This window comes from Maniola hyperantus, chromosome 8 (assembly GCF_902806685.2).
Source record: "Maniola hyperantus chromosome 8, iAphHyp1.2, whole genome shotgun sequence".
In the NCBI taxonomy this organism is placed as follows: Eukaryota; Metazoa; Arthropoda; class Insecta; order Lepidoptera; family Nymphalidae; genus Maniola; species Maniola hyperantus.
This window is the reverse complement of record NC_048543.1, coordinates 3,674,471-3,699,905: the sequence shown is the minus strand read 5'-3', so window position 1 is coordinate 3,699,905 and position 25,435 is coordinate 3,674,471. Positions and strand designations below refer to the sequence as shown.

Below are 25,435 nucleotides of genomic sequence, written 5' to 3'. Positions count from 1 at the left end.
TGTTCATGGCATATGTTGGAGCACCATAGCGATCTGTTTTGTCATCGTAACTTGATACTTTTTTGGTACCAGTAACAATTAATTCATAGTTTTGAGGCTTAAGGCAATCTAATAAATTTTTAAGGGTTGAATTCATTTTCTTCAATTCTAGTAGCAATTTAGCCAATTCTCTCATTTTTCGCGATGTGACATTTATAAAATGTTTTTCTCGATGAATCCTTAAATATTGGGCTCCAAACGCACAGATCAACGGGTCTTTTTTAGCTTCTAGTGAAATTTTATCTGGTCTCATTTTAGGAAATACCTCATCTTTAAGTTTTTTGTCTATATTTAGGTTACGCAACATAAAATTTTGAGCCTGAACTTGAGTATTGGAGGTTTCGGACAACGGTTGACATGACTTTTTATGTTTCCACAATTGCTTTCTGGAGTAGAACCCTAAACATTTTTCACATGGCAAGTAATCGATAGATGGGTAAATATTACTTTTTTTCATAGGTTTAACGCATGTGACAACATTCCTAATATAGTTTCCCTTTTTACGTAAGTTGGTTATTAGATTTTTGCGTGTGCAACTTTTCTTAGGATAAGAGATGATTTTTTGTACTTCGGGTTCCATAGTGTGATTTCGAATTATATGTCTCGCAAAGTTTAGCACATCAAGCTCACAAAAAAAACAATAATCCCTGGTTCTGATTCTTTTCAACTGTCTTCCTTGGTCATTAGTAGTATTATTGGTATATATGTCTTTACTATTTCTCGATGTCAAATCCTGAAAGAAAACATTTCAATTAACATTACAGAATAAACTTGCCTAATAAAAATATTAACTTCTCAGGCTTTCGTGATTGAGATGAAATTAAATAAATTGAAATTAAATTTAAACTTTTCTTCAAGCTTTAGTGTGGAACAATAAAAAACCGGCCTAGACTCGCGCACCGAGGGTTCCGTACTCGGGAATTTTTTCAATAAATTAAAAACTGTTATGCATAAAAATAAATAAAAATCTGTTTTAGAATGTACAGGTAAAGCCTTTTCATATAATACTCTATTTGATATAGTTATCTTACTTTGAAAATTTTGAACACATTTTAATTTTTTTTTGGAGACGGTACCAGAAATTTCTGAAAGAGGTTAGCCGCCGAATCCAAATCGGTTAGACAGCGTTCAAAAAGCTTCAAAATGTCTTCTTGTCCAAAATTCCTCAGTGCTTGAAGACCAAAGTCTTCGAACAGTGCGTGTTGCCAGTTATGACATATGGATCTGAGACATGGTCGCTAACTATGGGCCTCATAAGAAAGCTCAGAGTCACTCTGCGGGCGATGGAGAGATGCTTTGAGCTATGCTTTGAGTTTCTCAAATCAAAAATGAGGAGATCCGTTGGAGAACCAGAGTAACCGACATAGCTCAGCGGGTTGCGAAGCTGAAGTGGCAATGGGCAGGGCACATAGTTCGGGAAACTGATGGACGTTGGGGTCCCAAGGTGCTGGAATGGCAACCTCGCACCGGGAAGCGCAGCGTTGGAAGAGCCCCACTAGGTGGACGGACGACATCAGACGAGTCGCAGGGAGCCGCTGGATCCAGGCGGTGCAAATCCGTGACGTGTGGATGTCCCTTCAAGAGACCTATGTCCAGCAGTGGACGTCCATCGGTTGTTGATGATGGTACCACAAATTCACTGTTTTCGGATTTATTCCTGTACTTTTCCTATAAGACCTACCTACCTGCCAAATTTCATGATTCTAGGTCAACGGTAACCCAAGTAACGGTAACGGAAGTGCCCTATAGGTTTTCTTGACAGACACAACAGATAGACAGACAGACAGACAACAAAGTGATCTTATAAGGGCTCCTTTTTTCCTTTTCAGGTAAGGAATCCTAAAAAATGCGATTTCTGTGTCGTACCAAAACTCAAGCTTCAGGATAAATTCCTGATTTATTTTCAAGTTGAAAAAATAATATTTACGGGCAGGCAATGTTGACTAATGCAGCTTCATAGTCTCAGAGGTAAAGTAAAAAGTAAAGATCTCACTCACCTGTTGTTTCTCTAAGCGAGTACGTCCGAGACTCAATTGTTGGTTTTGATGATATGTGTCATTCAATACTTCTTCCGTTTCTTCAGTGTAACTTGTGTCACTGGAAGAATCTTCAGACGCAGGATTGAACGTTACGTCTCTGTCGCTGTCGTCAAACTCTGAGCTATTGTCATCAGGAAAATTAGGCATGTGACTTGACGTAGTAGGTACTGTGTCTTGCATCAGAGGACTAGTGGTATGGTCTTGTGATAATGATTGGCTAGTAATTGTGTGATTTTTTGTGATATCCGATTCATTAGTTTCACTTGGCAGTTGCATTTGGTTCTGAGATTGCTCTAATACATGTGATAAAGACTGGCTAGTTATTGTGTGGTTTTTTGTGATATCCGATTCATTAGTTTCACTTGGCAGTTGCATTTGGTTTTGAGATTGCTCCAATACATGTGATAAAGACTGGCTAGTAATTGTGTGATTTTTTGTTAGGTCCGATTCATCACTTTCACTCGGTGGTATATGCATTTGGTACTGAGATTGTTCCAATACATTTGAATAATCAGAATTTTCGATAATTGAATTATAACTGTCATCAGCAAGAATATTAGAGTTTACTCCAATGATTACGTAGCTGGCTACATCAAGCATAGGAGGACTAGAAGTTGCAACTGAATCTGACAACAAAGTGTTCTGCGGTGTCTCGGTCTCAATTATTGGTCTTTGGTCTGGCAAACATGTTTCGTTCAGATTCGAATGAATCCCTACATGAGGCGAGTCATCAGTACAATTTGTTATATCATCTATCAAAGCATCCGTCAAGTCGTTATTTAAATTCGAACTGTTTGCGGTAGTATCGTCGTCCGCAGACGGTACATATGTTTCATCCTTATATTTCTCATTAACATTAATATCAAATGAATCATCAATGCTAGTATTTGGCGGTACGTATGACGGGAGGTTGTGTCTGGGTCTCTGTAAAATAAATTAAGTACCTATGAGATTTACTTTGTTGAACAATTAGTGTATAACTTATTTAGCGGCAGCAAGTAACTTTGTTTCCCAGTTAAGCGAATTAAAAATAGGACTAGTGAAATAAATAATTAGGGACTTACTAATGATATTATTCTTGGTTTCTCGTAATACGAAGCATCGCTTTTTTTTCTAGACTCAGTTGGATTCTCAATATCTGAAATAATCTGTTACATTAGGTACCTATGTACATAACACAGACAGTCGCAACGTAGTGGTTGCGAACCCGGACCCAGGACTTAAATTACCAGTGTCCGGGTTTTATAGTCTAAGGTACAATCCGTAGCTGCAGAAAGCACGCAACTTGCTTTCCTATCTATGTTTTAATTCAGATATAGATCCTCGCAATAGATCTAAAATTAAGCCAGATATCAATTTATGTCTCCATTATTTATGAAATTTGAGTAGTCCACGCGGACGAAGTCGCGGGCATAAGCTAGTTAAAATTTAGTATGATAATTCTTTAGTATGATAAAGTAAAGTTTCAGTATTTTTTAAATCAGTTAGCCCGGCCTCCTACTATAAATAATCAAATCATTTTTATGACCTCATTATTTGGAAATATTCGGAGTGGGGAACACTAGAATATTATTAATAACCAGCTGATTTTTAGGGTTCCGTACCTCAAAAAGTAAAAAAGGAACCCCTATAAGATCACTTTTTTATTCGTCTGTCCGTGTGTCACCACCGATTTTCTCAGGAACGGGTAGAGCTAGCAAGTTGAAATTTATACCAGATACTAAGGTCTATAGTCCCTATTAGGTTTATTAAAATTAAGGTTCTGAGTCCACACAATAAAAAGATATGTGCAAATTTAGATTTTCACGAAAACTTGTAAGTACCAAAATTTACCTTGAATTTCAACTTTATTTATTTTTCGGAATTTTCCCTTTACTTGATCTGTAAGACCTTGCTTTTAACCAAAATTGACAAATCTAGGTCAACCGGAACTACCCTATAGGTTTTGGGTCGAAAACCTAAATGGTAGTTCCAGTTGACCTAGAATTACGAAATTTGGCGAAAAGCTAGGTCTTACAGCACAAATAAAGGATAATTTTCACAAAATAAAAAAAGTTGGAAAAAGGGTGTCCCCATACATACATATTTAAAGCCAATTAAGATAGACCTCTGAGTTGTATGAGCGCTCATACAATTTAGAGGCTAATTAAGCTAGTAATTAAGACAAACTAATAAAAAAACAGATTGTAGGTACTTATACTTCTAGAGTACGGAACCCTCGGTGCGCGAGTCTGACTCGCACTTGTATGCAGCTTAGTAATACTTGTATAATGCATTTCATTATACAATTGTTACATAGTCCTACAAATTTAGTGAAACGATTTTCCACCCGAGCGAATCGAAATTTTTAACACCTGCCCACTCGATTAGCTACCTGAATCGAGAGTTTTCATAGAGGAAAAACTTGTTCGTCTCGTTGAAACGAACCTACTCACCAAAATTCAGCTTGTTATTTATTAATCACTAAAAAGTTTGTTCCCCGGCTGCCTGACCAATGCCTTATGATTTGATGCTAAGTTAAGTATAGTACCTACTACCTAGGTACCAATTTCTACCTACATATTGTGTTTCGTGGATATGAGTGATAGGTTCGGATTTCGGACTAAAGTAGGTCTAGGTACCTACTACGTAATATTATGAATTCAAATACTGTATCTTACCTTTGAGTCCTCGCACCAATTTCATTATCCTAGCACTTCGACGGTTTACACTGGTCATTTTGCATAAAGAGGCGGACGTCACTTCTCATTTCAAATAAACAAGTAAATCTATCCGAGCTCCTACAACACGCACGCGCGAATACAACAAAACGAACTCCTATGATCTACTATTTGCTTATTATTTGTTTACTACTTATTTGCACGTAACGGCAACGTCGCATCTCAAAATTTCATTCGGAAGTCAAATACGGCCACCAATGAAAGTATTCACAAATCGACGATAGCGCTATTAATTTTGCAACGAAAACTAGTGGAACTATATATATACTCAGTACAGCTAGATTGAAAGTAAATTGACGTCCATTTTTTTGTTCATTTTTTTTTTTTTTTAAGATCAGCATGACAATCCGCGAACATTGCAATTGGTCTCCTATTCGACGCCCGTATATTGGACGTCGTAAGCAGGCGGACGCCACATTATATGCAAAAATGGCACAAGGGGACGCACAATAGGTTACGGTATATATATATATATATAATATAATGATAGATGAGATTTTTATTTTGTTTATTTGAAAGTAATCAACAGCGTAATTACATAATTATTATCTAAATCTAAATCTAGTTTTAACAGAAGGCTACAAGAGATTACTTATATATATAAAATTATAATTAAAACTATTTTAACAATAGATTTAGAATAAATGTATATACAATAATAAAATTACAACAGTGTGTGTGTGAATCAATATTTAATAAATATTTTATGAATATTGTCCTTCCAGTACAAACTTGGAGCAAATATCGCAAGCTCCATATATCATGGAGTGGGCTCTGGGCTTCATTGACGACACAGTCCGACTGAACTGGCAGACTTTCACTAGCACTGTCATCGCTGAGGAATTACACCCTAGCAGGTACGATTTTTTTTTATTGCAACGCGAATTGACAAGAACGCTATTCATTGCTGGTTTCAAAAATACTAAACCTAATCTAAAGATTTTAATGATTCTTGCACCAATACATTTTTAAATCTACAGATGAGTGCTCAATAGTGGGCCGTTGATGGGTTGAGATGATGACGATGGCGTGTTTCAATATCTCTATCATGCGGTATTTGTTTGCAGGAACAAAAAACCCTGGCTTGTGTACTTCCATTCTCCAAGATGTTACCATTGCTACGAGAGATATCCAGATTTCGCTATCCTTGCTATTGTGAGTAAACTTTTTATATTACAGTACGCAGCAAAAAGTAATGTACGTCGGCTTTTAGAATGAAATGGCATTTCAGCTTTGTAGATCGTCGACTTTGCCACTCATACTTATGTGAGATTTTGTCGGTCTCAACGACAGAGTCAATGGTCTACGAATCTGCTCTCTTTCTAAAGGTCGATGTACATTACTTTCTGTCGCGTACTGTATATAGGACCCTGCGGCATCGTGACAGATGTCACAAGTTGACGAATCACTGAGCTCTCGCGTCACGTCATCACACCGCTATAGTTTGACTCGTTCCTATGTTGTCATTCCATCGAAATTGGTAAACTGATGTCAGAGGGCGCCACAAGAGGTCCAGCCAATGTCAAATTGAAATCAACATAATATAGCAATTAAAATTGTTGATCTCGATACAATATACGATTGTTTCGTGAATTATTGATTACTAGATGATGCCCGCGACTTTGTCCGCGTGGATTTAGATTTCTAAAAATCCTGTGGGAACTCCTTGATTTTCCAGGATAAAAAGTAGCCTATGTCTTTCCCCGGGATGTAAGCTAACTGTACCAAATTTCATCAAAATTGGTTGAACTGTTCGGCCGTGAAAAGCTTGCAGACAGACACACAATTTCGCATTTATAATATTAGTATGGATGATACCTGGAAGCTCGTACAATTAAAATTATGGCGTTTGACAGCTCAGTATAGCCGTAGGGCGATTGTCTAAAACCTGCATCAATCATTATTACAATCTCAATTGTTCTGATTGGCTGAATTTGTGCAATTCTTGTTGCAACAATGCATTGTAGCCAATAGTGAGCGAGCATTAACCAATCAGAGATGATTGCGATCGTGACATTGTAGCTGTCAAACAACCGCGGTAGGGCCACCGGTTACATAGATAATACCTCTAATATGCCACATCATCACTTTCCATCAGGTGTGATCGTGGTCAAGCGTGTGCCTATAATTAAATAAAAAAAATCCTCTATGGTCGCATATGGAATGTGGATCCCTATTATCTGATTACTTTGGAATGCTGTAGACACTCGTTCCTAAGATGAACAATAGATGATTTTTTATTTATTCTAGTACTAATTTCTTTGTTATTGTTTCACCAGAGTCTAAGAAAAACCATGAACTTCGGCAAAGTGAACTGCCTCACCGACCGCAGCCTCTGCCAACACGAGCACATCACTAGCTACCCCTCCCTCCGGCTGTACCTCAGTCGGAACCGGCACAGCACTAGCAGAGTGGTAGCTTTGCAACCCAAAGAGTATACATCACTACTGCAGGACATAAGGCCTCATTTGATGAAATACGATGATCATTTACTAGAAAGTATAAAAAATATCGAGATCAAAAGTCATGTGCACTTTAGAGATGAGCTGTAAATTATTCTATGAGCTGAAAAACAAAATCGCTCACGATGGATGCCATGTTGCATTTACACAGTTCACGACAGTAAGAGCTAGCGCGCACCACGGTAAATTTCTGTACGTTTTTTTCCGCAAAATCTGTGAATTATAGAACTACTGATAAAAGTGCGCGCACTGCGGAATTAATTCCGCACCGGATTTAGATAGACTAAAATTCAAATTTTCGGATTTTAAAACACACCGCAACTCACCGCATCGTGATGCGCGCTAGCTCTTAAGGAACTTAACAAAACGTCGAGGCTTCGACGTCATTGGCAGACGTCAAATGTTTATTACCTACATTGACGCAGGTAGCCCTAAAGTAGCCCTATTTTTCTTTGACTTAACGTCACCATAGCGTAATATTTGACATATTGTCGATTCAGGATCAAACCGAGAGTTTCCTCATGATCGCATTGTACAGTTCGATTACGCCAACATTTTTGACAAAAAGCTATGTAAATACGATAATTTATTAATAACTAATCGGCTTATTTTAATTAACCAATGTGCATTTATAATATTGATTAAGTAGATTATAATAAGTTCAGTACGCGACCCAAAGTAATGTACACCAACCTTTAGAAGGAGATAGCAAATTTGTAGAGCACTGTCTCTGTCGTTGAGACCGACAAAACGTCATATTAGGTATGAGTGAACGTTCTATAAAGCCGAAATACATGGCCGATGTACATTACTTTCGGCCGCGTACTGTATATAATGTTTAAGTCCAAACCTCGCAAGTCGCAATGTATTCCATGTATAGTAGAAGTAGAATATGGAAGTGCTTTTGAATCGTCGGGTAGTTATATTTACCACTGGTTCGGATTACCGTTCCTACCGAGAAGAACCAGCAAGAAACTCGGCGGTTGCTCTTTTTAATTTTTCAATTTACAATGTTATTATATCATACTATACAAGCCATTGCAGCCCCGTGCATTGCTGGAGCGAGTCAAATTCAAGCTTTTTTATCATTTACATAGTCTTCGACTGTATAATATGCTTTTTTAGAACCATACCTTTAACACATTTTTTAAACTTGTGTAAAGGCAATTCTAAAATTGTTTTTAGACTTGCCTTAACACTTAAAGAAGCCGAAGCCGATTAATAGGCTATCAGCCTAATCTTAAAAGCCGAAGTCAATGGTTTAATAATCCTAATAAATTCAGTTCATCTTGACTGGTCTCGTTGGCTTTGTCATTCGAAAGTCAAAGTCAAATAATTTGATGGCTGAGTTACCATAGCCACAAGTTGCATCACAAGAGGTATATTATGTGATAATAATTTTAGTTTTAAATCTTAAGTGTGCAATATTCATATGTCGAAAAACAATGGTTTTTACTTTTTAGCAATAATGTATTTAATATTTATACTTGGAATTTACTTTACCACTTCTATAATAAATTCATAATTTTACGTCCTTCGTTAGTTTTGTGTGATAACTGATAAGTGATAACCATTTGAAATGATAGATTAAACGAAAAAAACGCATCAAATGATTGTGACGTCACATACCGGTATTTCATAGAATCTCGCATACTAAGCGCGTTTTGACGTTTGATAAAAAGTAATTTGACTAGCTGTCAAATACCGGATTGTATCAGAGGATTTATATTTTCGAAGTCTCGACAAAAACACTTTGTTTTTGAATTATATTATTTATTAATTAATAGTAACTAATACAAGAACAATAACTTTAATGTATAATTGGCATCTTCACATACAACATCTGAAACAAAATACAAAATGTTGAATCTCATATCGTATTTTATTTTAACCATTTTCACTTTTAATACTTTTTGATACTTTTCTGGTGGCTCTGTGGTGCATTGGTAAACACTGTCAGAATGAACTTATTGTGTTACAATATGAGCGGGAGGTCCCAAGTTCCATTCTCAGCAAGCACTATTTGCATAATTTTTAAATTTAAGGCATAGTTTGTAATTGAATTAAAAATAGCGGCAACTGTAAAGGGCTTAAAAATAAATCACAAGGCGAAATTTGTGTCTATGTGTGTGTGTGTGTGGGTGTGTGTGTGTGTGTGTATGTGTATGTTTGTTACTCTTTCACGCAAAAACTACTAAACAGATTTGGCTGAAATCTGGAATGTAGATATCTATCCTTGGATTAACACAGGCAGGGATTAATTTTATCCCGTTAAATCAAAGAGTTGCCGGGGGATTTTGAAAAAAGAAAATCCACGCGGACGAAGTCGCGGGCATTAGCTAGTAATAATTAATTTTTGAACGTGCAAATGAAGCCCTCATTATATTCTCACTTTAAAATTTCGACCAGGGTTCCCTTTTTACCAATTTGGAATTTACCATAAAGATATGATACCGATAGACGTTGGGGTCCCAATCCCAAGGTGCTGGAATTGCGACCTCGCACCGGAAGACGCAGTGTTGGAAGACCCCCCCACTAGGTGGACGGACGACATCAGACGAGTCGCAGGGAGCCGCTGGATTCAGGCGGCGCAAGACCGTGGCGTGTGGAAGTCCCTACAAGAGACCTATATCCAGCAGTGGACGTCTATTGGTTGATGATGATGATGATGAAGATATGATACCGATAGACGTTGGGGTCCCAAGGTGCTGGAATGGCGACCTCGCACCGGAAGACGCAGAGTTGGAAGACCCCCCCACTAGCTGGACGGACGACATCAGACGAGTCGCAGGGACCGCGGCGTGTGGATTGTGGTAGTCCCTACAAGAGACCTATATCTAGCAGTGGACGTCTAATCTATCGGATGATGATGATGATAGGGATATGAAGAAAAGCAAGCAATATGCAATACTCACATCCTTATTCCTGTTCAACTGGGCGTCCACTATGTCCTGGTCGACGCTGCAGGGTAGAAAGAAATCCACCGACTCAAACAGTCCTTTGGAATCCAAAACCAGCCTGTCTTCTCCTATTTCCAGATTCAAATCTTTCAGTTCTACCTGAAAGAACAATTACTTGAAGAGTACTACCTACTCGTTAAATTACCACTGTAGCTGATTTAATTTTTTTTTTTTTTTTTTTTTTTTTTTTTTTTAAAAGAATATTAGACATTTTTTAAATGACTAATATTCCCCTTTCCTCTCCAACTAAGCGTCAGGCTTGTGCTAGGAGTAGGTACGACAATAGTGCAACGGGCGGGGTTTGAACCGACGACCTTTCGGTTTTCAGTCCACTCCTATACCGGTTGAGCTATTGAGGCTCTAATTTAATTTTTAATTTTATATATTTTGTAGAGACAAACAGTTACAATTAGATAAATAGATAGTATTATATGTATATATAAAAACACTTAAACCTAAGCAGTCTCCAATGTAAAATTAACACTTATAATAAAAATTATGTCCACAACACACCAGCATAGTACGCGTATGGAAACTAGGCAAAGAGTATATAATCGCTAACTAATTAACTAGGTAGGTAACTTATGGAACACGGAACAAACTAAAATCGACTAAAGTATAAACTATAACTAGGCAGAATTTGAAATTACATCCTTAATTGCTAATTTATAGGTACCTATGGAGAGAGAGATGGAAAATATCTTTTTTCGCGAATAAATTATTAGCTTGGTTCATCTTATAAATGTGCAAAATTATCAGCATGTTTTGTCTTGCTTGGTGCAATATGGTGAAAATTGCTGATGCTTCTATAGCCTTTTATAACAAAATTCCGCAATCTATTTTGGACTTGCCTTTACACAAGTTTATTTTAAAATGAATGTGAAGCACAAACATACAGAGGAATAAACAGAATGGAATTACTATAACGGTTCCTTGTTATAGTACGGAAGCCTAACAATTGGGTATATATTATTACTTTATTATAAACTAGGATAAAAATAATGCCGTACACTGAAAAAAATATTAAAACCCAACAAAGATTTACAAAGTTACAGGCATTTTAATTTTGGAGTGGGAGGGTCTTTTATCCCTTTCTCGCAAAACGAAAATTTGTATGAAACCGCACGAAGCTACTATGGCATTAGTAGGTGTGACGTCAAACTGCTGTATCGCTATCTCTGTCTAATCAGAAATATTTAAATGCTTATAACTTTTTCGTTATTTGATCGATTTAATTAGTTTTTTCAGTTTACGTCATTATTTTTATTCTAGTTTATAATAAAGTAATAAAAAAGTAGTAAAAAATAAAAAAATTGGAGTCAAATACCCAATTCTGATACTTACTGAAGCTGGTACCATAAATTCAGCTAACAAATACTCAATCTCCCCTGTCGGCGGTTCCCGTCTCAGTCGGTACACAAATTCCTTCTTCTTAGCCGGTGCTAGCTCACTGATCTTTGCAGGCTTATGGATTTCCTCTATCAACGGCTTAGCTTTCTCTTCACACTTCTTAACATCTCTAATCTGAATCCTGTGAGACTGCAAAGTACCGATAGACTTTCTGTTTTTCAGTATAGTGAACTTTTGCATGTCTAATTCAAATTGATACTTGTCCTGGAGCCCTTCGAAGACTACAGTTAAGAAAAACGTTTGGAATAAGTCATCTTTTTCAATTTTTGAAAAGAACTCTGGATTTATTGCGACATCGTAGACAGTTGCCGATGCTCCGGATTTGTCCTGCTCTGTTCTTCCCTCGCCAATGCTCATGGGAACTCTATAGCTGGATGGGTCGTCAGAGTTGAGGATCTGCATCAACTCTGCATTGCTGATATCTACGGGACTGGGTATGGCTTCGGTGAGGCAAATGTTGACAAACACCTTCTTGCTGTCCGGTTTTGTGAATGTCTTGACACAAAAACCTGTAAAAGGTATGCTTTTCTTTTATCATACACTACATTAGTTCACATATTATAATAAAAAAATGAGTTTTTTATTATAGCAAAGTTGAATATATTTTGCACAAATAAGTGTCTTCACAGTAGATTGTGTAAATTTAAAAGTTTCTGTATTTTTTAAACACAATTAGGCAAATAGAAATCCTGTGAGAACGTTTTGAATTTCCATGATGAATAGTAGCCTTTATCTCTCTCTGGGATCAGTTAAATATAAAAAAGTAACAGACAAAATAGAGACTGGGGCTGATTCTCTTGTACACGATCTCTAAACTAAACTAAATTAACAGGTCTAAATCTAGTGCTATCCTTTTCCGCAAGCAACATAATGAAAGGGATAGCAATAGATTTAGACGTGTCATTTTAGTTTAGTTTAGAGATTGTGTACAACGGAATTAGCTACACTGTCACATTTATAATATTAGTACCTATGAATGAACACAATACCTGGCCGAGGCTTTACAGTTTGCGATGGTACTGTATCAGCTAGTAACTTGTTCAATTCTTCCTCCACAGGGTTTTCCTGAAAGACAATACAGAATGTTTTATAGTGTACAAGTGTAGGTGTACTGTCTATTCCCGCACTCTCATAGTCTAATGGGACAGCATTGTCACAACTGGTGCAGGATCATCACTCAACAATTTTATGTGCTCTGAGGCACAGTGTATTTTGTGTGTGATTGATTTTAAACTACCTTTTTAAAAACTTCCCGAGTAGCTAGAGGCTTGAATTTTCAACATAGACTGGAACTGGATGGCGATCAGTTGCGTGCCGCTCATAGAAGCGTAAATGCAGTGCTTACCGAAGAAATAGTTACCCCCAGTTAAAATAGCTCAATATTCATGTCATTATGCTTTACAACTTGCCAGTAAGCAAAATTAACTCACTTTCTCGTCACTCCGTGTACTAGTTAGCTAATCAATCAGTCAGTCAGCCAGTCAGTCAGTTTGGCCATACAGTCAGTGAGAATTTCTTGACACCTCATAACTTTTTGGCTCAACTCGGGATTCCTGATCCACAAGTGAATAAGTTAGTTAGTTGCTAAACCAACAAGGTGGTTACATGATTGTACATGCTATAAAGCAAGGTGAATATAGATTTACCAATTGGGAATATTTCCAGGTATCTAAGGCAAGCATTTATACCTTTATGCTGGTCCTTATTCAGGTTCCAAACTAAGTATTTTTTCTACTTTAATTCTGAAATAGCTAGAATAACACTTAACAGCTATACCTAATGTAACTACTGTAGAAGAGGCGCGGGGTAACCTCTACACTACCTACTTACCTTAACGATTCTCATGTTATTTTCCATAATTGTTGGATCTACTTCCAATGTTATTGATTTTTGTTTCATTGTTTTGGTCGCTATAGAAACTTTGCTTGGCTTGACAAAAACGTAGAAAAACCTTGTTAAGATGTTTGAAAATGTTTTTATGTTTTATAAAATTAAATAAAACAGGTACAAATTTTTGCCGCGTTTATAATTTTTTCTTGCTCATTTCTTGGAGAATGGAGATTAGTATTTAGTATCCATTCCCTATTAATCTGTGATGGAGATCCAAACAAAAGTACCTACTCTGTGATCCAAACCACATCCAAACAGTAGAAAAAAAACCTTTTTTGTATGTTGAGAGTTGACACTGACAGTTTGACAGTTCATTGACAGTTGCATATGAATTTCGAGCATATTTCGAGGCTGTCGACATTAGGCTAGTTGATAAAATATCGATGTATTGCTTTATCGATATAACGATATTATCATCATTCTATCATCGATATTTTGTCAACAAGTCTAATAAGGGGTTTATGCTAGACCGTGGCACGAGGCACGCTCGATGCGCAGATGATCCACGGATTGCAATTTTGTATGAAGAAAAGCGACATGGACGAGGCTCTGATGACTCGGACACGGATATGACCACATACAAATTCCCAATGTGGTGCCTCGGACTTGGCGTGGCTCGGATCCGGGACGGTCTAGCATAAATCATCCCTAAGCCTTGAAATTCGTCATTGCTAAATAGTAGGTATATAGGTACTGGAATTGATCTTTATAAAAATTGAATCATAAGGACACATCACTAGCTCTCTGCTCTAGAATCTAGCTGTCATTGTGCTGTCATTCTTGAGAACTTTTATGAGAAGTAGGTCGAAAAAGTGGTAGGTAGCCAGTCTCAATGTCTAAATTTCGGATTATTTCACATTACATTAATTAATAGTCCTTTCTGTAATGCAAAGTCTTGCAAAATCGCCTTGATTATGAGTTTGGTTGATAAATCTTAGGCAACAATTAACCTTGGTGGAAGAATACTCAAAGGTATAGTATGCAGAATAAAAAATATTCATTTGCCATATTTTGTCCATTTGAACGTATTTCAATGAGACTTATCAGTGGGGTGATACCTGTTTCGAAAGTAGTAGTTGTAGGCAAAAACTCGGGACGCAGTTAGTTGAAGAAAATAAAGATTTGACTTCAATAGAACGAAAATAAGATCCCCCGTTGGCTGGATCGAAGTGAATGTAATACGTATGCATAATAGTAATCGTTAGAAAAACAATACCTTTGAATAAGTTTCTGTAATAAAATTACGAACTTGTGAATCAGTTGTAACCTGTTGTAATTTTTTCATAATAATTTAGTATCAGCATCTTGTCAAATATAATTAGTTACCCATAGTCAATTATTTAATTGAATATATCCAATATTGTTTATTAAAGATAAGTAAGTAATAAACTGAAATCTCTACTTTTATTCTTAGGCTGAGTGTTATGACTTATGTAACTTATTTATTTCATTCCCAGCTGATGTTAGCCCAATTACAATTATTTAAGTAAGGATTAGTAAATAAAAGTAAAATAAATCCTCAAAATCGTAATTTTTTCTATGGTGCTTTATATTGCAGCTATCCCAGGATTGTATAATTGATTATTATTGGAGATTTCATGTCATTTTATAGAAAATAAATAAAATTATTAAGTAATTTATAAGAATTACAATCTAGGTATCAACAAACAAACACTTTAGCATTTATAATATGGGTAATGATGTGCACAATCATCCAACATGTCTTCTTTTTACTTTAGACATATGGCATAAGCGGCAAAGATGGCAGATAAACACAGCCTGAACTACGATGTCAGAGAGCTGAAGTTGGGGGCAAGTTTCACCAATAACAAAGCTTCACAGTATCATACTATCAAATGTAAGTACTTTCACCTCAAATAATCATTATCTTAACCCAGAAAGGATGGGTTTGGGTCATAGTCCACGCTGGCCAAGACATCCTAACAACTAGGCCATCTGCTCTGCAGTGAGCCGGCGATGGGTAGATCATGATGATGATATCCTTATACAGGATACAATTTATTTCTGTACCAAGTAGGTGATACCTGCCACTTTGTCAATGTAGTATTATTTCGTCTTCTAAAAATCCTATTGGAACTCTGATTGTCCGAGACGAAAAGTAGCCTATGTCCATCCCAGGGATACAAGCTATCTCTGTATCAAATCTCGTCAAAACCGGTTAAACTGTTGGAACGTGAAAAGCTGGCAGACAGAGACAGACAGACACACTTTCGCATTTATAATATTACTAAGTAAGGATTTTAGAAATATCTAAGATCATTTCAATAAAATTACACGTTTAAGTAACTATAGCTTATGCGCGCAACTTCGCCCGTGTGGACTACACAAATTTCAAACCCCTATTCTTAGGAGTTGAATTTTCAAAAATCCTTTCTTAGCAAATGTCTACGTCACAATTGCCATAATGAATGGGTCATAATGAATAGGCCATGAAAAGGTAGCACATAGACACAGATACAATTTCACATTTATAATATTAGTATGTACATGGTTGGACCGGAAAAGAATTGATGCATTTGAAGTGTGGTGCTGGAGATGGATGCTGAACATTTCCTGGAGTATAAGACCAACGTGTCAATTTTAAATACATTGGAAATCAAGATGCGGCTGCCTAACATCTGTCTGCGGCGGATACTTCTGTCATATTGATAGGAAAAACGCGAGTAGCATAGAAAGACTGTTGATCACTGGCAAGATCGGAGACCGCGCGGACGAAACCCGCGATGTTGGTCCGACCAGATACGAGAAAGGGTCGACCCACCCTTCTGCGATGCCTTTCGTACAGCTTCCAACATGGAAAAATAGCGAAACATCGTGAAGCAGGTGATATCTCGAGGGAGCCACGATCCTTTAAATAGAGGAACCGACGCGAGAAGAATAATAGATGATTGGATAAGAAAATTCAAACATAGGTTACTTGTTTGTTTTATCAGTCTATTAGATCTTTATTATCTATTTTCAGATGATTTTAAGCCAGCTTCAGTGGATGTCAACAAGATGGCAACAGTGGATGTTGGAACTAATAATCAAGTAACTGTGACAGTGCCACATTTAGGTAAACCATTTGTTTGTATATCATATTGTTCAGGGGTATGACCCTTTCTATAAGTACGCTTTCATCCGAAAAAGATCTGAGGTTCTCTCAAGTCGCATCTAAAGAAATTTTACTTCAAAAATCCGGCCAAGTGATAATTGGGTATTTGACTACATCAAAAATAAATTATTTCTCTGTGATGATTACATAGAGGATCTTCCAAAATAAAGTCCACAGTCCTTTGTTAGTTTTAAGTGTAATAACCATTTTAAACTATCGATTAAACTAAAAAAGTACGTCATTATGATGTGACATCACATTCCAGTATTTCATAAATTATCACATACTAAGTGCACGTGTTGACGTTTGAAAAAAGTTACTGATTTGACTAGTTGTCAAATACCATGTTGGACTCATGCACCCAGTTTCGTAATCGCAAAAAATATTTGATGTACAATTTGATTTTCGGTTTTTTTCCTTTGTACTCCTTGCCAAAATTCATGATTCTTAACGAGTACTATGATATAGGAATTGTTTGATTTGCGAGTGTCAAAATATGAGGTATAAATCGCCGTATTTCTTGATTGCGTTGACGTTGAAGTTTGATTCTTTTTTTTGCTCTAAAGGTCCAAAGACTAAGTATTTGATTAATTTTAACTTGATTGCTTCTTCTCTTCTTCTTTGCTTCACTTTCTTGAGAAAAAGGGTATTGACAGTCAGATGGACATCAAGGTGATCCAATAAGGATTCCTCTTAGTTTTCCCTTATATGTGAAAATTTTGACTGGCAGATGGCGCTGGGGTTCCTCAGACGGTATTCAAGGGGAGTCAGAGACCTTACACAAAAGAATGTGTGTTGATCATCGATAGAGTTACAGGGGAGATCACGCTGGAGAAGCTATCGAGCAATATACAAGTCAAGAAGACCAGGTAAATCTATATCACTACTTATTATAAAACACAGTAAATAATTTTAAATACGTATTAAAAATTGCGGACCATACATACCCACATATACATATCAGAAATTGTAAAACACTTTAAAATTATATAATACCAAAAACAGTAAATTATCAATTAAATATTTACCCTGCAAATCAACGAACCTGTAAAATGCTATCTCAATCTCTCTCAATGGCTTAAATGGCTTTCCTATAGTGACATAGAAACTTTGAAATAATCCATTCACACACATTATACACAGAAAAACACACGCATGCGAAAACACAACACGTAAATAATACAATAACACAATATTTATAATTTTAAAGTGGTTTTACCTACAGTTCAAGGATATTTCTAAAATTTTAAATACAGATCAATGCCTGCCGGTTCGCAATTTTTGATCTGTATTTAAAATTATTAATAACACAATAATTTAACATAATATTTAGTATTATGATTTTTAACTTGTTTTTTTCTTTTCTTTTGTGACTTCAGACTGATCTGGAGGTGGGCGTGAACAACTGTAGCACGTTTCTAACTAATAGAGTTGTATTACCGTTCTTATTTTAAAGGCTATGTAAAAAGAAAATAAAGAGTTTTTAAATTTTTAGGGTTCCGTACCTAAAAGGAAAAACGGAACCCTTATAGGATCACTTTGTTGTCTGTCTGTCTGTCTGTCTGTCCGTCTGTCTGTCAAGAAACCTACAGGGTACTTCCCTTTGACCTAGAATCATGAAATTTGGCAGTTAGGTAGATCTTATAGCTGACATTTGGGGAAAAATCTGAAAACCATGAATTTAGGGTTAGCACACAAAAAAAATTAAATTGTGGTCATGAACTAATAATTAGTATTTTCAACTTTCGAAGTGAGTGAATATCAAGTGGAGTATCATATGAAAGGTCTTCATTCCTTCAACCTGTACATTCTAAAACAGATTTTTATTTATTTTTATGCATCATAGTTTTTTAATTATCGTGCAAAATGACGAAAAAATACGACTGAAGTACGAAACCCTCATTGCGCGAGCCTGACTCGCACTTGGCCGGTTTTTTTCAATAATTCCTCTTCCAGACAAGAGACCAGCCAGAAGCCTCGGCCATTGACGCCCGTCACATCGGATTTCATGAACACCACGCAACGCTCCACGTCCCGAACTCGGGTCACCACCAACAAGCGCACTAACAACCAAGGTACGTTACACCCCAGCCGCAGGCGAGAGGTTTAAATAATCCGAGAGTTTTATAATGCATAAACGTTGAGAACTCACTCGCCATAGTTGCTCTGTATCAACTGTCATGTCAAAAGTGCGATTTTAGTCCTTAACTGGCTTATGCTCGCGACTTCGTCCGCGTGGTCTACAAAAGTTTCAAACCCCAATTTTACCCCCTTAGAGGTTGAATTTTCAAAAATCCTTTCTCAGCAGATGTCTATGTCATAATAGCTATCTGCATGCCAAATTTCAGCCTGATCTGACCAGTAGTTTGAGCTGTGCGTTGAAAAATCAGTCTGTCAGCTTTTCCTTTTATATATAATCTAAATATTAAAGGAAAAGGTGACTGACTGACTGAAATTTGGCATGCAGATAGCTATTATGACGTAGGCATCCGCTAAGAAAGGATTTTTGAAAAATCAACCCCTAAGGGGGTAAAACCGAGGCTTGAAAATTGTGTAGTCCACGGCGAACTAAGTCACTACACTAACTAGTATGTATATACTGATATAATACTGTGATAGATAACTGTTGTTCTGAAATGGCCGCCAACAGAACCGGCTGTTTGTGGCCGCCATGTTGAGTATCATAGCAGTGGTGGGCAGGCGCCGGCACGCACAGTCGAGCGGGCAGGCGCGCTTCAACAGCAGCGCACAGAAGCAAGCAAAATAACATGATGCGCTCCCCGCAAGCGGTCAGACTCGCCGCCCACATGCCCGTGAGGTACCCTGCACTTTCTATATAAATACAAAAAACGGCCCTTTCGCATCATAGGGTATTTGTTTTTTTTTTATTACTATCAAATATTGAACATTTTACAACCTACTTTTAACACAACAAAAAACCACTAAGGTTTAATGTTGCTTATCATTCCGTCCTTAATCGATTTGGTATAGTGCTTCCATAAATATATATACATTATGTATAGAAGCACTAGCACTAGGGAGCGTTACATGATAATAATTTGTTATATTTAATTTTTCAAAAATGGGAATTGTTAATATTTGTTTTGAAAGTATGATTGTTGATCGCAAATGTCTAAGGACTCTAGAGAAAATGTATATTTTACGTTCCATTATATTTATATCATCATCATTATCAACCCATCCTTGACTCACTACTGCGCACTGGTTTCCTCTCAGAATGAACGGCTTGGCTATAGACTGCTGCGCTGGTACAGATTGACAGACTTCACACACCTTTGAGAACATAATATAAGGGCATTCCGAACCAGTGGTAGATTCGGTTAATGATTCAAAAGCACTTGCAAAAAATTATTGTATAAAAAATGTTTCTTTTTCTTCACCTCATATTTATTTGACAGATGGTCGGGTGGCGGCAACAGTACGCACGCATCGCTCCCTATGATAGGGTTGGACGACGCGCTCGCTGGCACCTCGCCTCCGCCCGCTCCCGCCCACAATGCCCATGTACCCGCCCACAACGCTCACGGGCCACCTCACAACTCCCACGGGCCTACCCACAACTCCCATATGCCTGCCCACAACTCCCACGTGCCTGCCCACAACGCCCATGCTCCTACTCATAATGCCCATAACGCTCACGCGCCTGTCCATAACTCCCATGCTCCCGCTCATAACTCCCACGTGCCTGCTCACAATGCACATGCACCTGCACATAACGCCCACAACAGCCACGTGCCCGCCCATGCTCCGCACGTGCCAGCTCCGGCGCGTCATTTGCCACCGCCAGCGTCGATACCACCGCCGCCGGCGAATACGGTAAGCTAGCTCTCAAGATCTGTATAAATATAAAAGTATAAACTGACTGACTGACATATCAACTTAAATACCTAGGTTTAGAAATCTAAAGATTTTGCATGTCTTTAACATTTTTAGAAAATTTTCTACCAAAAACTACTAAAATATTGTTGCGTATTGCATTTGGGTTCAAATGTTCATATATTTTGTATTCAGCAGCCGCAAGCCCCGCGACAGGACGACAGCTCGTCCAGCTCCTCCAGCGATAGCGATAGCGGTAGCGGCAGCGACAGCGATAGCGACGATAACGACTCTAGCGCGCAGCAACCGCTCACTAACGGTACGTGTACTCGGCGACAGTTGGTAGAATTCGAACGTCAAAACACAATAACGTCAGAGGGAAATGGACCTAAGGGTGCTGGATTTAAAGTAAAAAATTCAATACCAGCGATTTTAATTTCGATGAAAACTTCTTTAGGCGCTTTGGGCGATTATGGGATGGGTAAAAACTTCAAGGTCGCGTCGTTCGGTTCAAGTAGGTACATATATCTGTAGCTATAAGTATGGAGTTGTACGCATATGATATGCGCGTTCGATAGCATAATATACCTATAATTTATCATACTACAATTAATTTTAAAATCCACAAAAACCACTGTCAGAGACTCATCCGATCCGAATCAGTTATAAAAAATGTCTACGTCATAATATTATGTCATCATAAGCTACTATACAAATAGTTCTGTGACTACTTCGGAACGTTCTTTCACGGGCTCGGATCGGATAAGTGCGTAGTTGCCCTTATTTAATTTTTTTACGTTTTCACTTATGTCGGCAATTCCCACTGACTGCCATTTTTTTTGAATAAAATATCTTTCTATTTCTACTGATTACGCTGATATTGGGGCCGATTCTCTAGTACACAATCTCTAAACTAAACTAAATTAACAGGTCTAAATCTAGTGCTTTCCTTTTCCGCAAGCAACATTATGAAAGGGATAGCAATAGATTTAGACGTGATATTTTAGTTTAGTTTAGAGATTGTGTACAAAGGAATTAGCCACATTGGCACCGATTCTAAGCACAACCTAATTTTAGAGTATTCGCACCCTCAATTCTTACTATTGTAATCTGAAAAGGACAGAAGCAGTTTGACATTTCTAAATTTAATTTTTAGATGGTAAAACTCGTGATTTTAGCACGCACTCGCGAACCTACTGTTTAAATTTGTATTGTGCACTAAAATTTAGAGTCTTTAAATGTGAAAGTCATGTTCCGTTCCTTTTTTAGCATTAGTAAAAAGAAAAGGATGCAGATACTCTAAATTTAGTTTAGAGAGAGACTAGAGAATCGGGGCCACTGATTGCATATAGCAACTAATATTTTTTTCCAAAATTCCAGGTACCGCAAGTAATACCGCCCTCCCAACTGACGTGCTCAACGACGACCTCTGCCTCTCGGAGTCGGGCAGCGACTCCGACTGACCCGCGCCCACGCGCGCCCGCCACAGATACCATATCCTATAGCATTAACTCTCTTCTTCCTTTGTACAAACCTGGCAAGCGTCTTTTTGACCCCTTTGACTTTTAAGAAACCTCTACGGGAGTTTGCGCTAGTGTTTTATCTGTTTATTTGGAACGTAGTCATTTGTAAGTTTACTGTGCCTATTTACGGTTTAGTTTGTCGAATCAGATATGCCCGCTTTCGCACGGACGCTTTTTTAACGCGCGACAAAAAGCGTCTAAATCTTAAATATAACTATTAATCTGCCTCTCGGAGTCGGGCAGCGACTCCGAGTGACCCGCGCCCACACGCGCCCCCCACGGATACCATATCCTATAGCATTAACTCTCCAGGGGGTTTGACCCCTTCCTTCTTCCTTTGTACAAACCTGGCAAGCGACCCCTTTGACTTTTAAGAAACCTCTGCGGGAGTTTGCGCTAGTGTTTTATCTGTTTATTTTGAACGTAGTCATTTGTAAGTTTACTGTGCCTATTTACGGTTTAGTTTGTCGAATCAGATACGCCCGCTTTCGCACGGACGCTTTTTTAACGCGCGACAAAAAAGCGTCTAAATCTTAAATATAAGAATTAATTTGCCTCTCGGAGTCGGGCAGCGACTCCGACTGACCCTCGCTCACTCGCGACCCCCACATGTACCATATCCTATAGCATTGACTCTCCAGGGGGTTTGACTCCTTCCTTTTTCCTTTGTATAAACCTGGCAAGCGACCCCTTTGACTTTTAAGAAACCTTTATGGGGAGTTCTTCCTTTTTCTGTTGGAAAAAAATCTTGCGAACGTCTCTGTGTGATTAAAATTTTCTCATTCTTAGGGTTCCGTGCCTGAAGGGTGCCAACGGGACCCTAATACTAAGCCTCCGCTGTTCTTCCGTCTTTCTGTCTGTTTGTCAGCGGGCTGTAATCTCATGAACTGTAATAGATACTTGACATTCGACTCTTGCCACGTTTTACACACATTGGACTCAATCCAATGGTTAAGGCGCAAACACATTACTGCGTTATGATGGAAGTGTACTGTGTTCTATGAAGCTGTCAAAATAAGTATAATACTCATCAAGTTGTAAATAAAAACGAGTTTCAAACCACAACATTTTGTGTTCATACACGAAATCTGATACACTATACTATCCCGATATTAAAGACAGCAAAAACTATTTCTATTACTTTATTTAACATAACACGCAGCAATGTGTTTGCACCTTTATTTGGTAAGTAAATTGCGCTAGTGTTTTATCTGTTTATTTTGGACGTAGTCATTTGTAAGTTTACTGTGCCTATTTACGATTTAGTTTGTCGAATCAAATTAGCTACTTTCGCACGGGCGTTTTTTTAACGCGCGATAAAAAGCGTCTAAATCTTAAATTTGAAAATTGATGTGTGTGTGCTCGTATGGTTCATCCGACTGAGTGAAATTTTGTACAATTGCTGTAAGCATTAGCGTGAAAGATTCTGGCATAGTACCATCAATATGGCGCGTGTGTCGTTCAAACAAATTCCAAAAAAAATTGAAAGAGGCATTGCTACGCATGCTGGGCAGTAACTAGTGAAAAATTATAATAATATCGCGATTTTTCTTTCTTGAACAGTGTTGGATACATGACAAAGATATTTATACAGCCATGAGTTGAATCGAATTTTGCTTATGTAATTAATTAGAACGCTTTTTTGAACGCGCGTTAAAAAAAGCTCTCGTGCGAACCAGGTCTGCATGTATATTTTTAAAAACTTATTATATTTGGCAATAAAATTAGATTTTAATATGGTATTCGTCTTCTCAATGTTTGTGATTTTTGTATATAAAAAATAACTTCGTTTAGGTACTCTGTGATTCGTTTTTCTAAAACATGCTTTTATTGTATTTTTTTGTGTTTGTCAACTGTCGATACCTAAAAGCAATTTTTGGCAATGAGTTATGGTCATAAAATTTAAGTTCAGAAACCTCCAAAAATGAGGTCAAATGTAATTAATGCCTTGCAGGTATCGAAGTAATAAGCGGACAGTGTGGCTAACTCCGTTGTACACAAACTCTAAACTAAACTAAAAAGTAAAATGACACGTCTAAATCTATTGCTATTCCTTTCATAATGTTGCTTGCGGAAAAGGATAGCACTAGATTTAGACCTGTTAATTTAGTTTAGTTTAGAGATTGTGTACTGTAAGAATCGGCCCCATTTATTAATAAAGGACAGAATGAATTTTATTACAATTTAAACCACATGTGCACATGTGCAGAGGTTTAAGGCACATTTTCACAAAAAATTACCTTTTGATTTGTCAGTAAAATACAATCTAATGATAAATAGGAGCGCGAGCGCAGCAGGCGCAATTTTTCTTGTTACTAGATACAAAAAAAAGTGATTTTTGTCACGATTGGCCGCCCCTAATATCTGGCCGCCCTAGGCCCGGGCCTACTGGGCTTTAGGGCAAATCTGCCACTGAGACCGCGCCTAAAGGTTTTGTAAATAAGACATATTTTTGAAGTGAAACTTACAAATGTAAACGAAAACATACAATAGGCTACTTGACAATTTTTTTAAGTTGGTCTTAAATGGTTAATATTTGTCCTATTATATCAAAAAAATTAACACTATATTTTTTTGCGCCCTAAAAACCGTAAAACTTTAATTTAAAAAAATATTTTTCTTAGACAGGTGAAAACACTGTCGGCCATGTTTGGCCGATAGATTATCTGTGCTCTGACGTCATGCATTTGTAAACAACAGTATAACCCTGTGGTTATACTGTTGTTTACAAATGCATGACGTCAGAGCACAGATAATCTATCGGCCAAACATGGCCGACAGTGTTTTCACCTGTCTAAGAAAAATATTTTTTTAAATTAAAGTTTTACGGTTTTTAGGGCGCAAAAAATATAGTGTTAATTTTTTTGATATAATAGGACAAATATTAACCATTTAAGACCAACTTAAAAAAATTGTCAAGTAGCCTATTACTTAAGGGTAGGTTTAAGCATGTATCATAAACGGAATATTATTGTGCCTCAAGTGAATATAGAAGATATATTTTTATTTTATGCCAATTTTTTAACTAGTGTTTAAGTGCGTTGCGCTCGCCGTGTCGTCGGGTCCGTCGTCGCGGCGCGCGGCCGAGCATTATACATCTATGAATATGCAATAAAGTATTATATAAAGAAAACGAACACTAAGTTGTCTATTTCTTTTTTATTACCCGTCACATACTATACATACTAATATTATGAATGCGAAATTGTGTTTGTTTCTCCTTCAATCGTGTGAGGCGGGGGGACACCCCGCACGTCACCCGTGCTCACCCGCACCGGATTAGCGCGGGGCTGGCGCGTTCTCTCCCCGATTACCATTTCGACCTGTCGCGTACGGCGTGGCGATCAGTGGCCCTACCGCGGTTGTTTGACAGCTACAATGTCACGATCGCAATCATCTCTGATTGGTTAATGTTCGCTCACTATTGGCCACAATGCATT

At 37.6% G+C, this 25,435-nt stretch overlaps 4 protein-coding genes across 5 annotated transcripts in view; 2 read left to right on the top strand and 2 right to left on the bottom strand.

Moving 5' to 3' along the window:
* The window catches only part of LOC138402669 (anaphase-promoting complex subunit cdh1-like), a 7,128-nt gene extending 4,903 nt beyond the window's left edge, over positions 1-2,225 (bottom strand). Inside the window, exon 1 of the mRNA XM_069500239.1 lies at positions 2,037-2,225. Within this exon, the coding sequence (XP_069356340.1) occupies positions 2,037-2,225 (189 nt within the window). The remainder of the gene's footprint in view (positions 1-2,036) is intronic.
* LOC117984316 (dnaJ homolog subfamily C member 10-like) overlaps positions 1-9,133 on the top strand; it is a 67,700-nt gene extending 58,567 nt beyond the window's left edge. The window contains exons 24-26 of the mRNA XM_034970951.2: positions 5,524-5,655; positions 5,866-5,953; positions 7,078-9,133. Of these exons, the coding sequence (XP_034826842.1) occupies positions 5,524-5,655; positions 5,866-5,953; positions 7,078-7,350 (493 nt within the window). The 3' untranslated portion in view covers positions 7,351-9,133. The remainder of the gene's footprint in view (positions 1-5,523; positions 5,656-5,865; positions 5,954-7,077) is intronic.
* On the bottom strand, positions 9,025-13,748 carry LOC117984301 (PIH1 domain-containing protein 1-like). Of its 2 annotated transcripts, none has more exons than XM_034970928.2 (5): positions 13,461-13,748; positions 12,620-12,695; positions 11,565-12,139; positions 10,176-10,319; positions 9,025-9,103 (listed from the first exon to the last, which is right to left on the bottom strand). In XM_034970928.2, exons 1-5 carry the CDS (start codon positions 13,527-13,529, stop codon positions 9,071-9,073), a joined length of 897 nt encoding a protein of 298 aa, XP_034826819.1. In that variant the 5' UTR covers positions 13,530-13,748; the 3' UTR covers positions 9,025-9,070. The 2 variants fall into 2 exon arrangements, with proteins under 2 accessions (XP_034826819.1, XP_069356431.1); XM_069500330.1 differs by lacking the exon at positions 13,461-13,748 and adding an exon at positions 13,277-13,327.
* Positions 13,749-14,308: 560 nt separating this feature from the next.
* Eaf (ELL-associated factor) lies at positions 14,309-22,423 on the top strand. The gene is given in 11 exon segments (XM_069500346.1): positions 14,309-14,492; positions 15,260-15,378; positions 16,504-16,596; positions 17,366-17,504; positions 18,592-18,714; positions 19,336-19,390; positions 19,392-19,429; positions 19,431-19,448; positions 20,055-20,472; positions 20,668-20,791; positions 21,853-22,423. Coding segments are annotated over 10 exon segments (1,188 nt in total). The 5' UTR covers positions 14,309-14,492; positions 15,260-15,281; the 3' UTR covers positions 21,936-22,423.
* Positions 22,424-25,435: the final 3,012 nt, after the last annotated feature.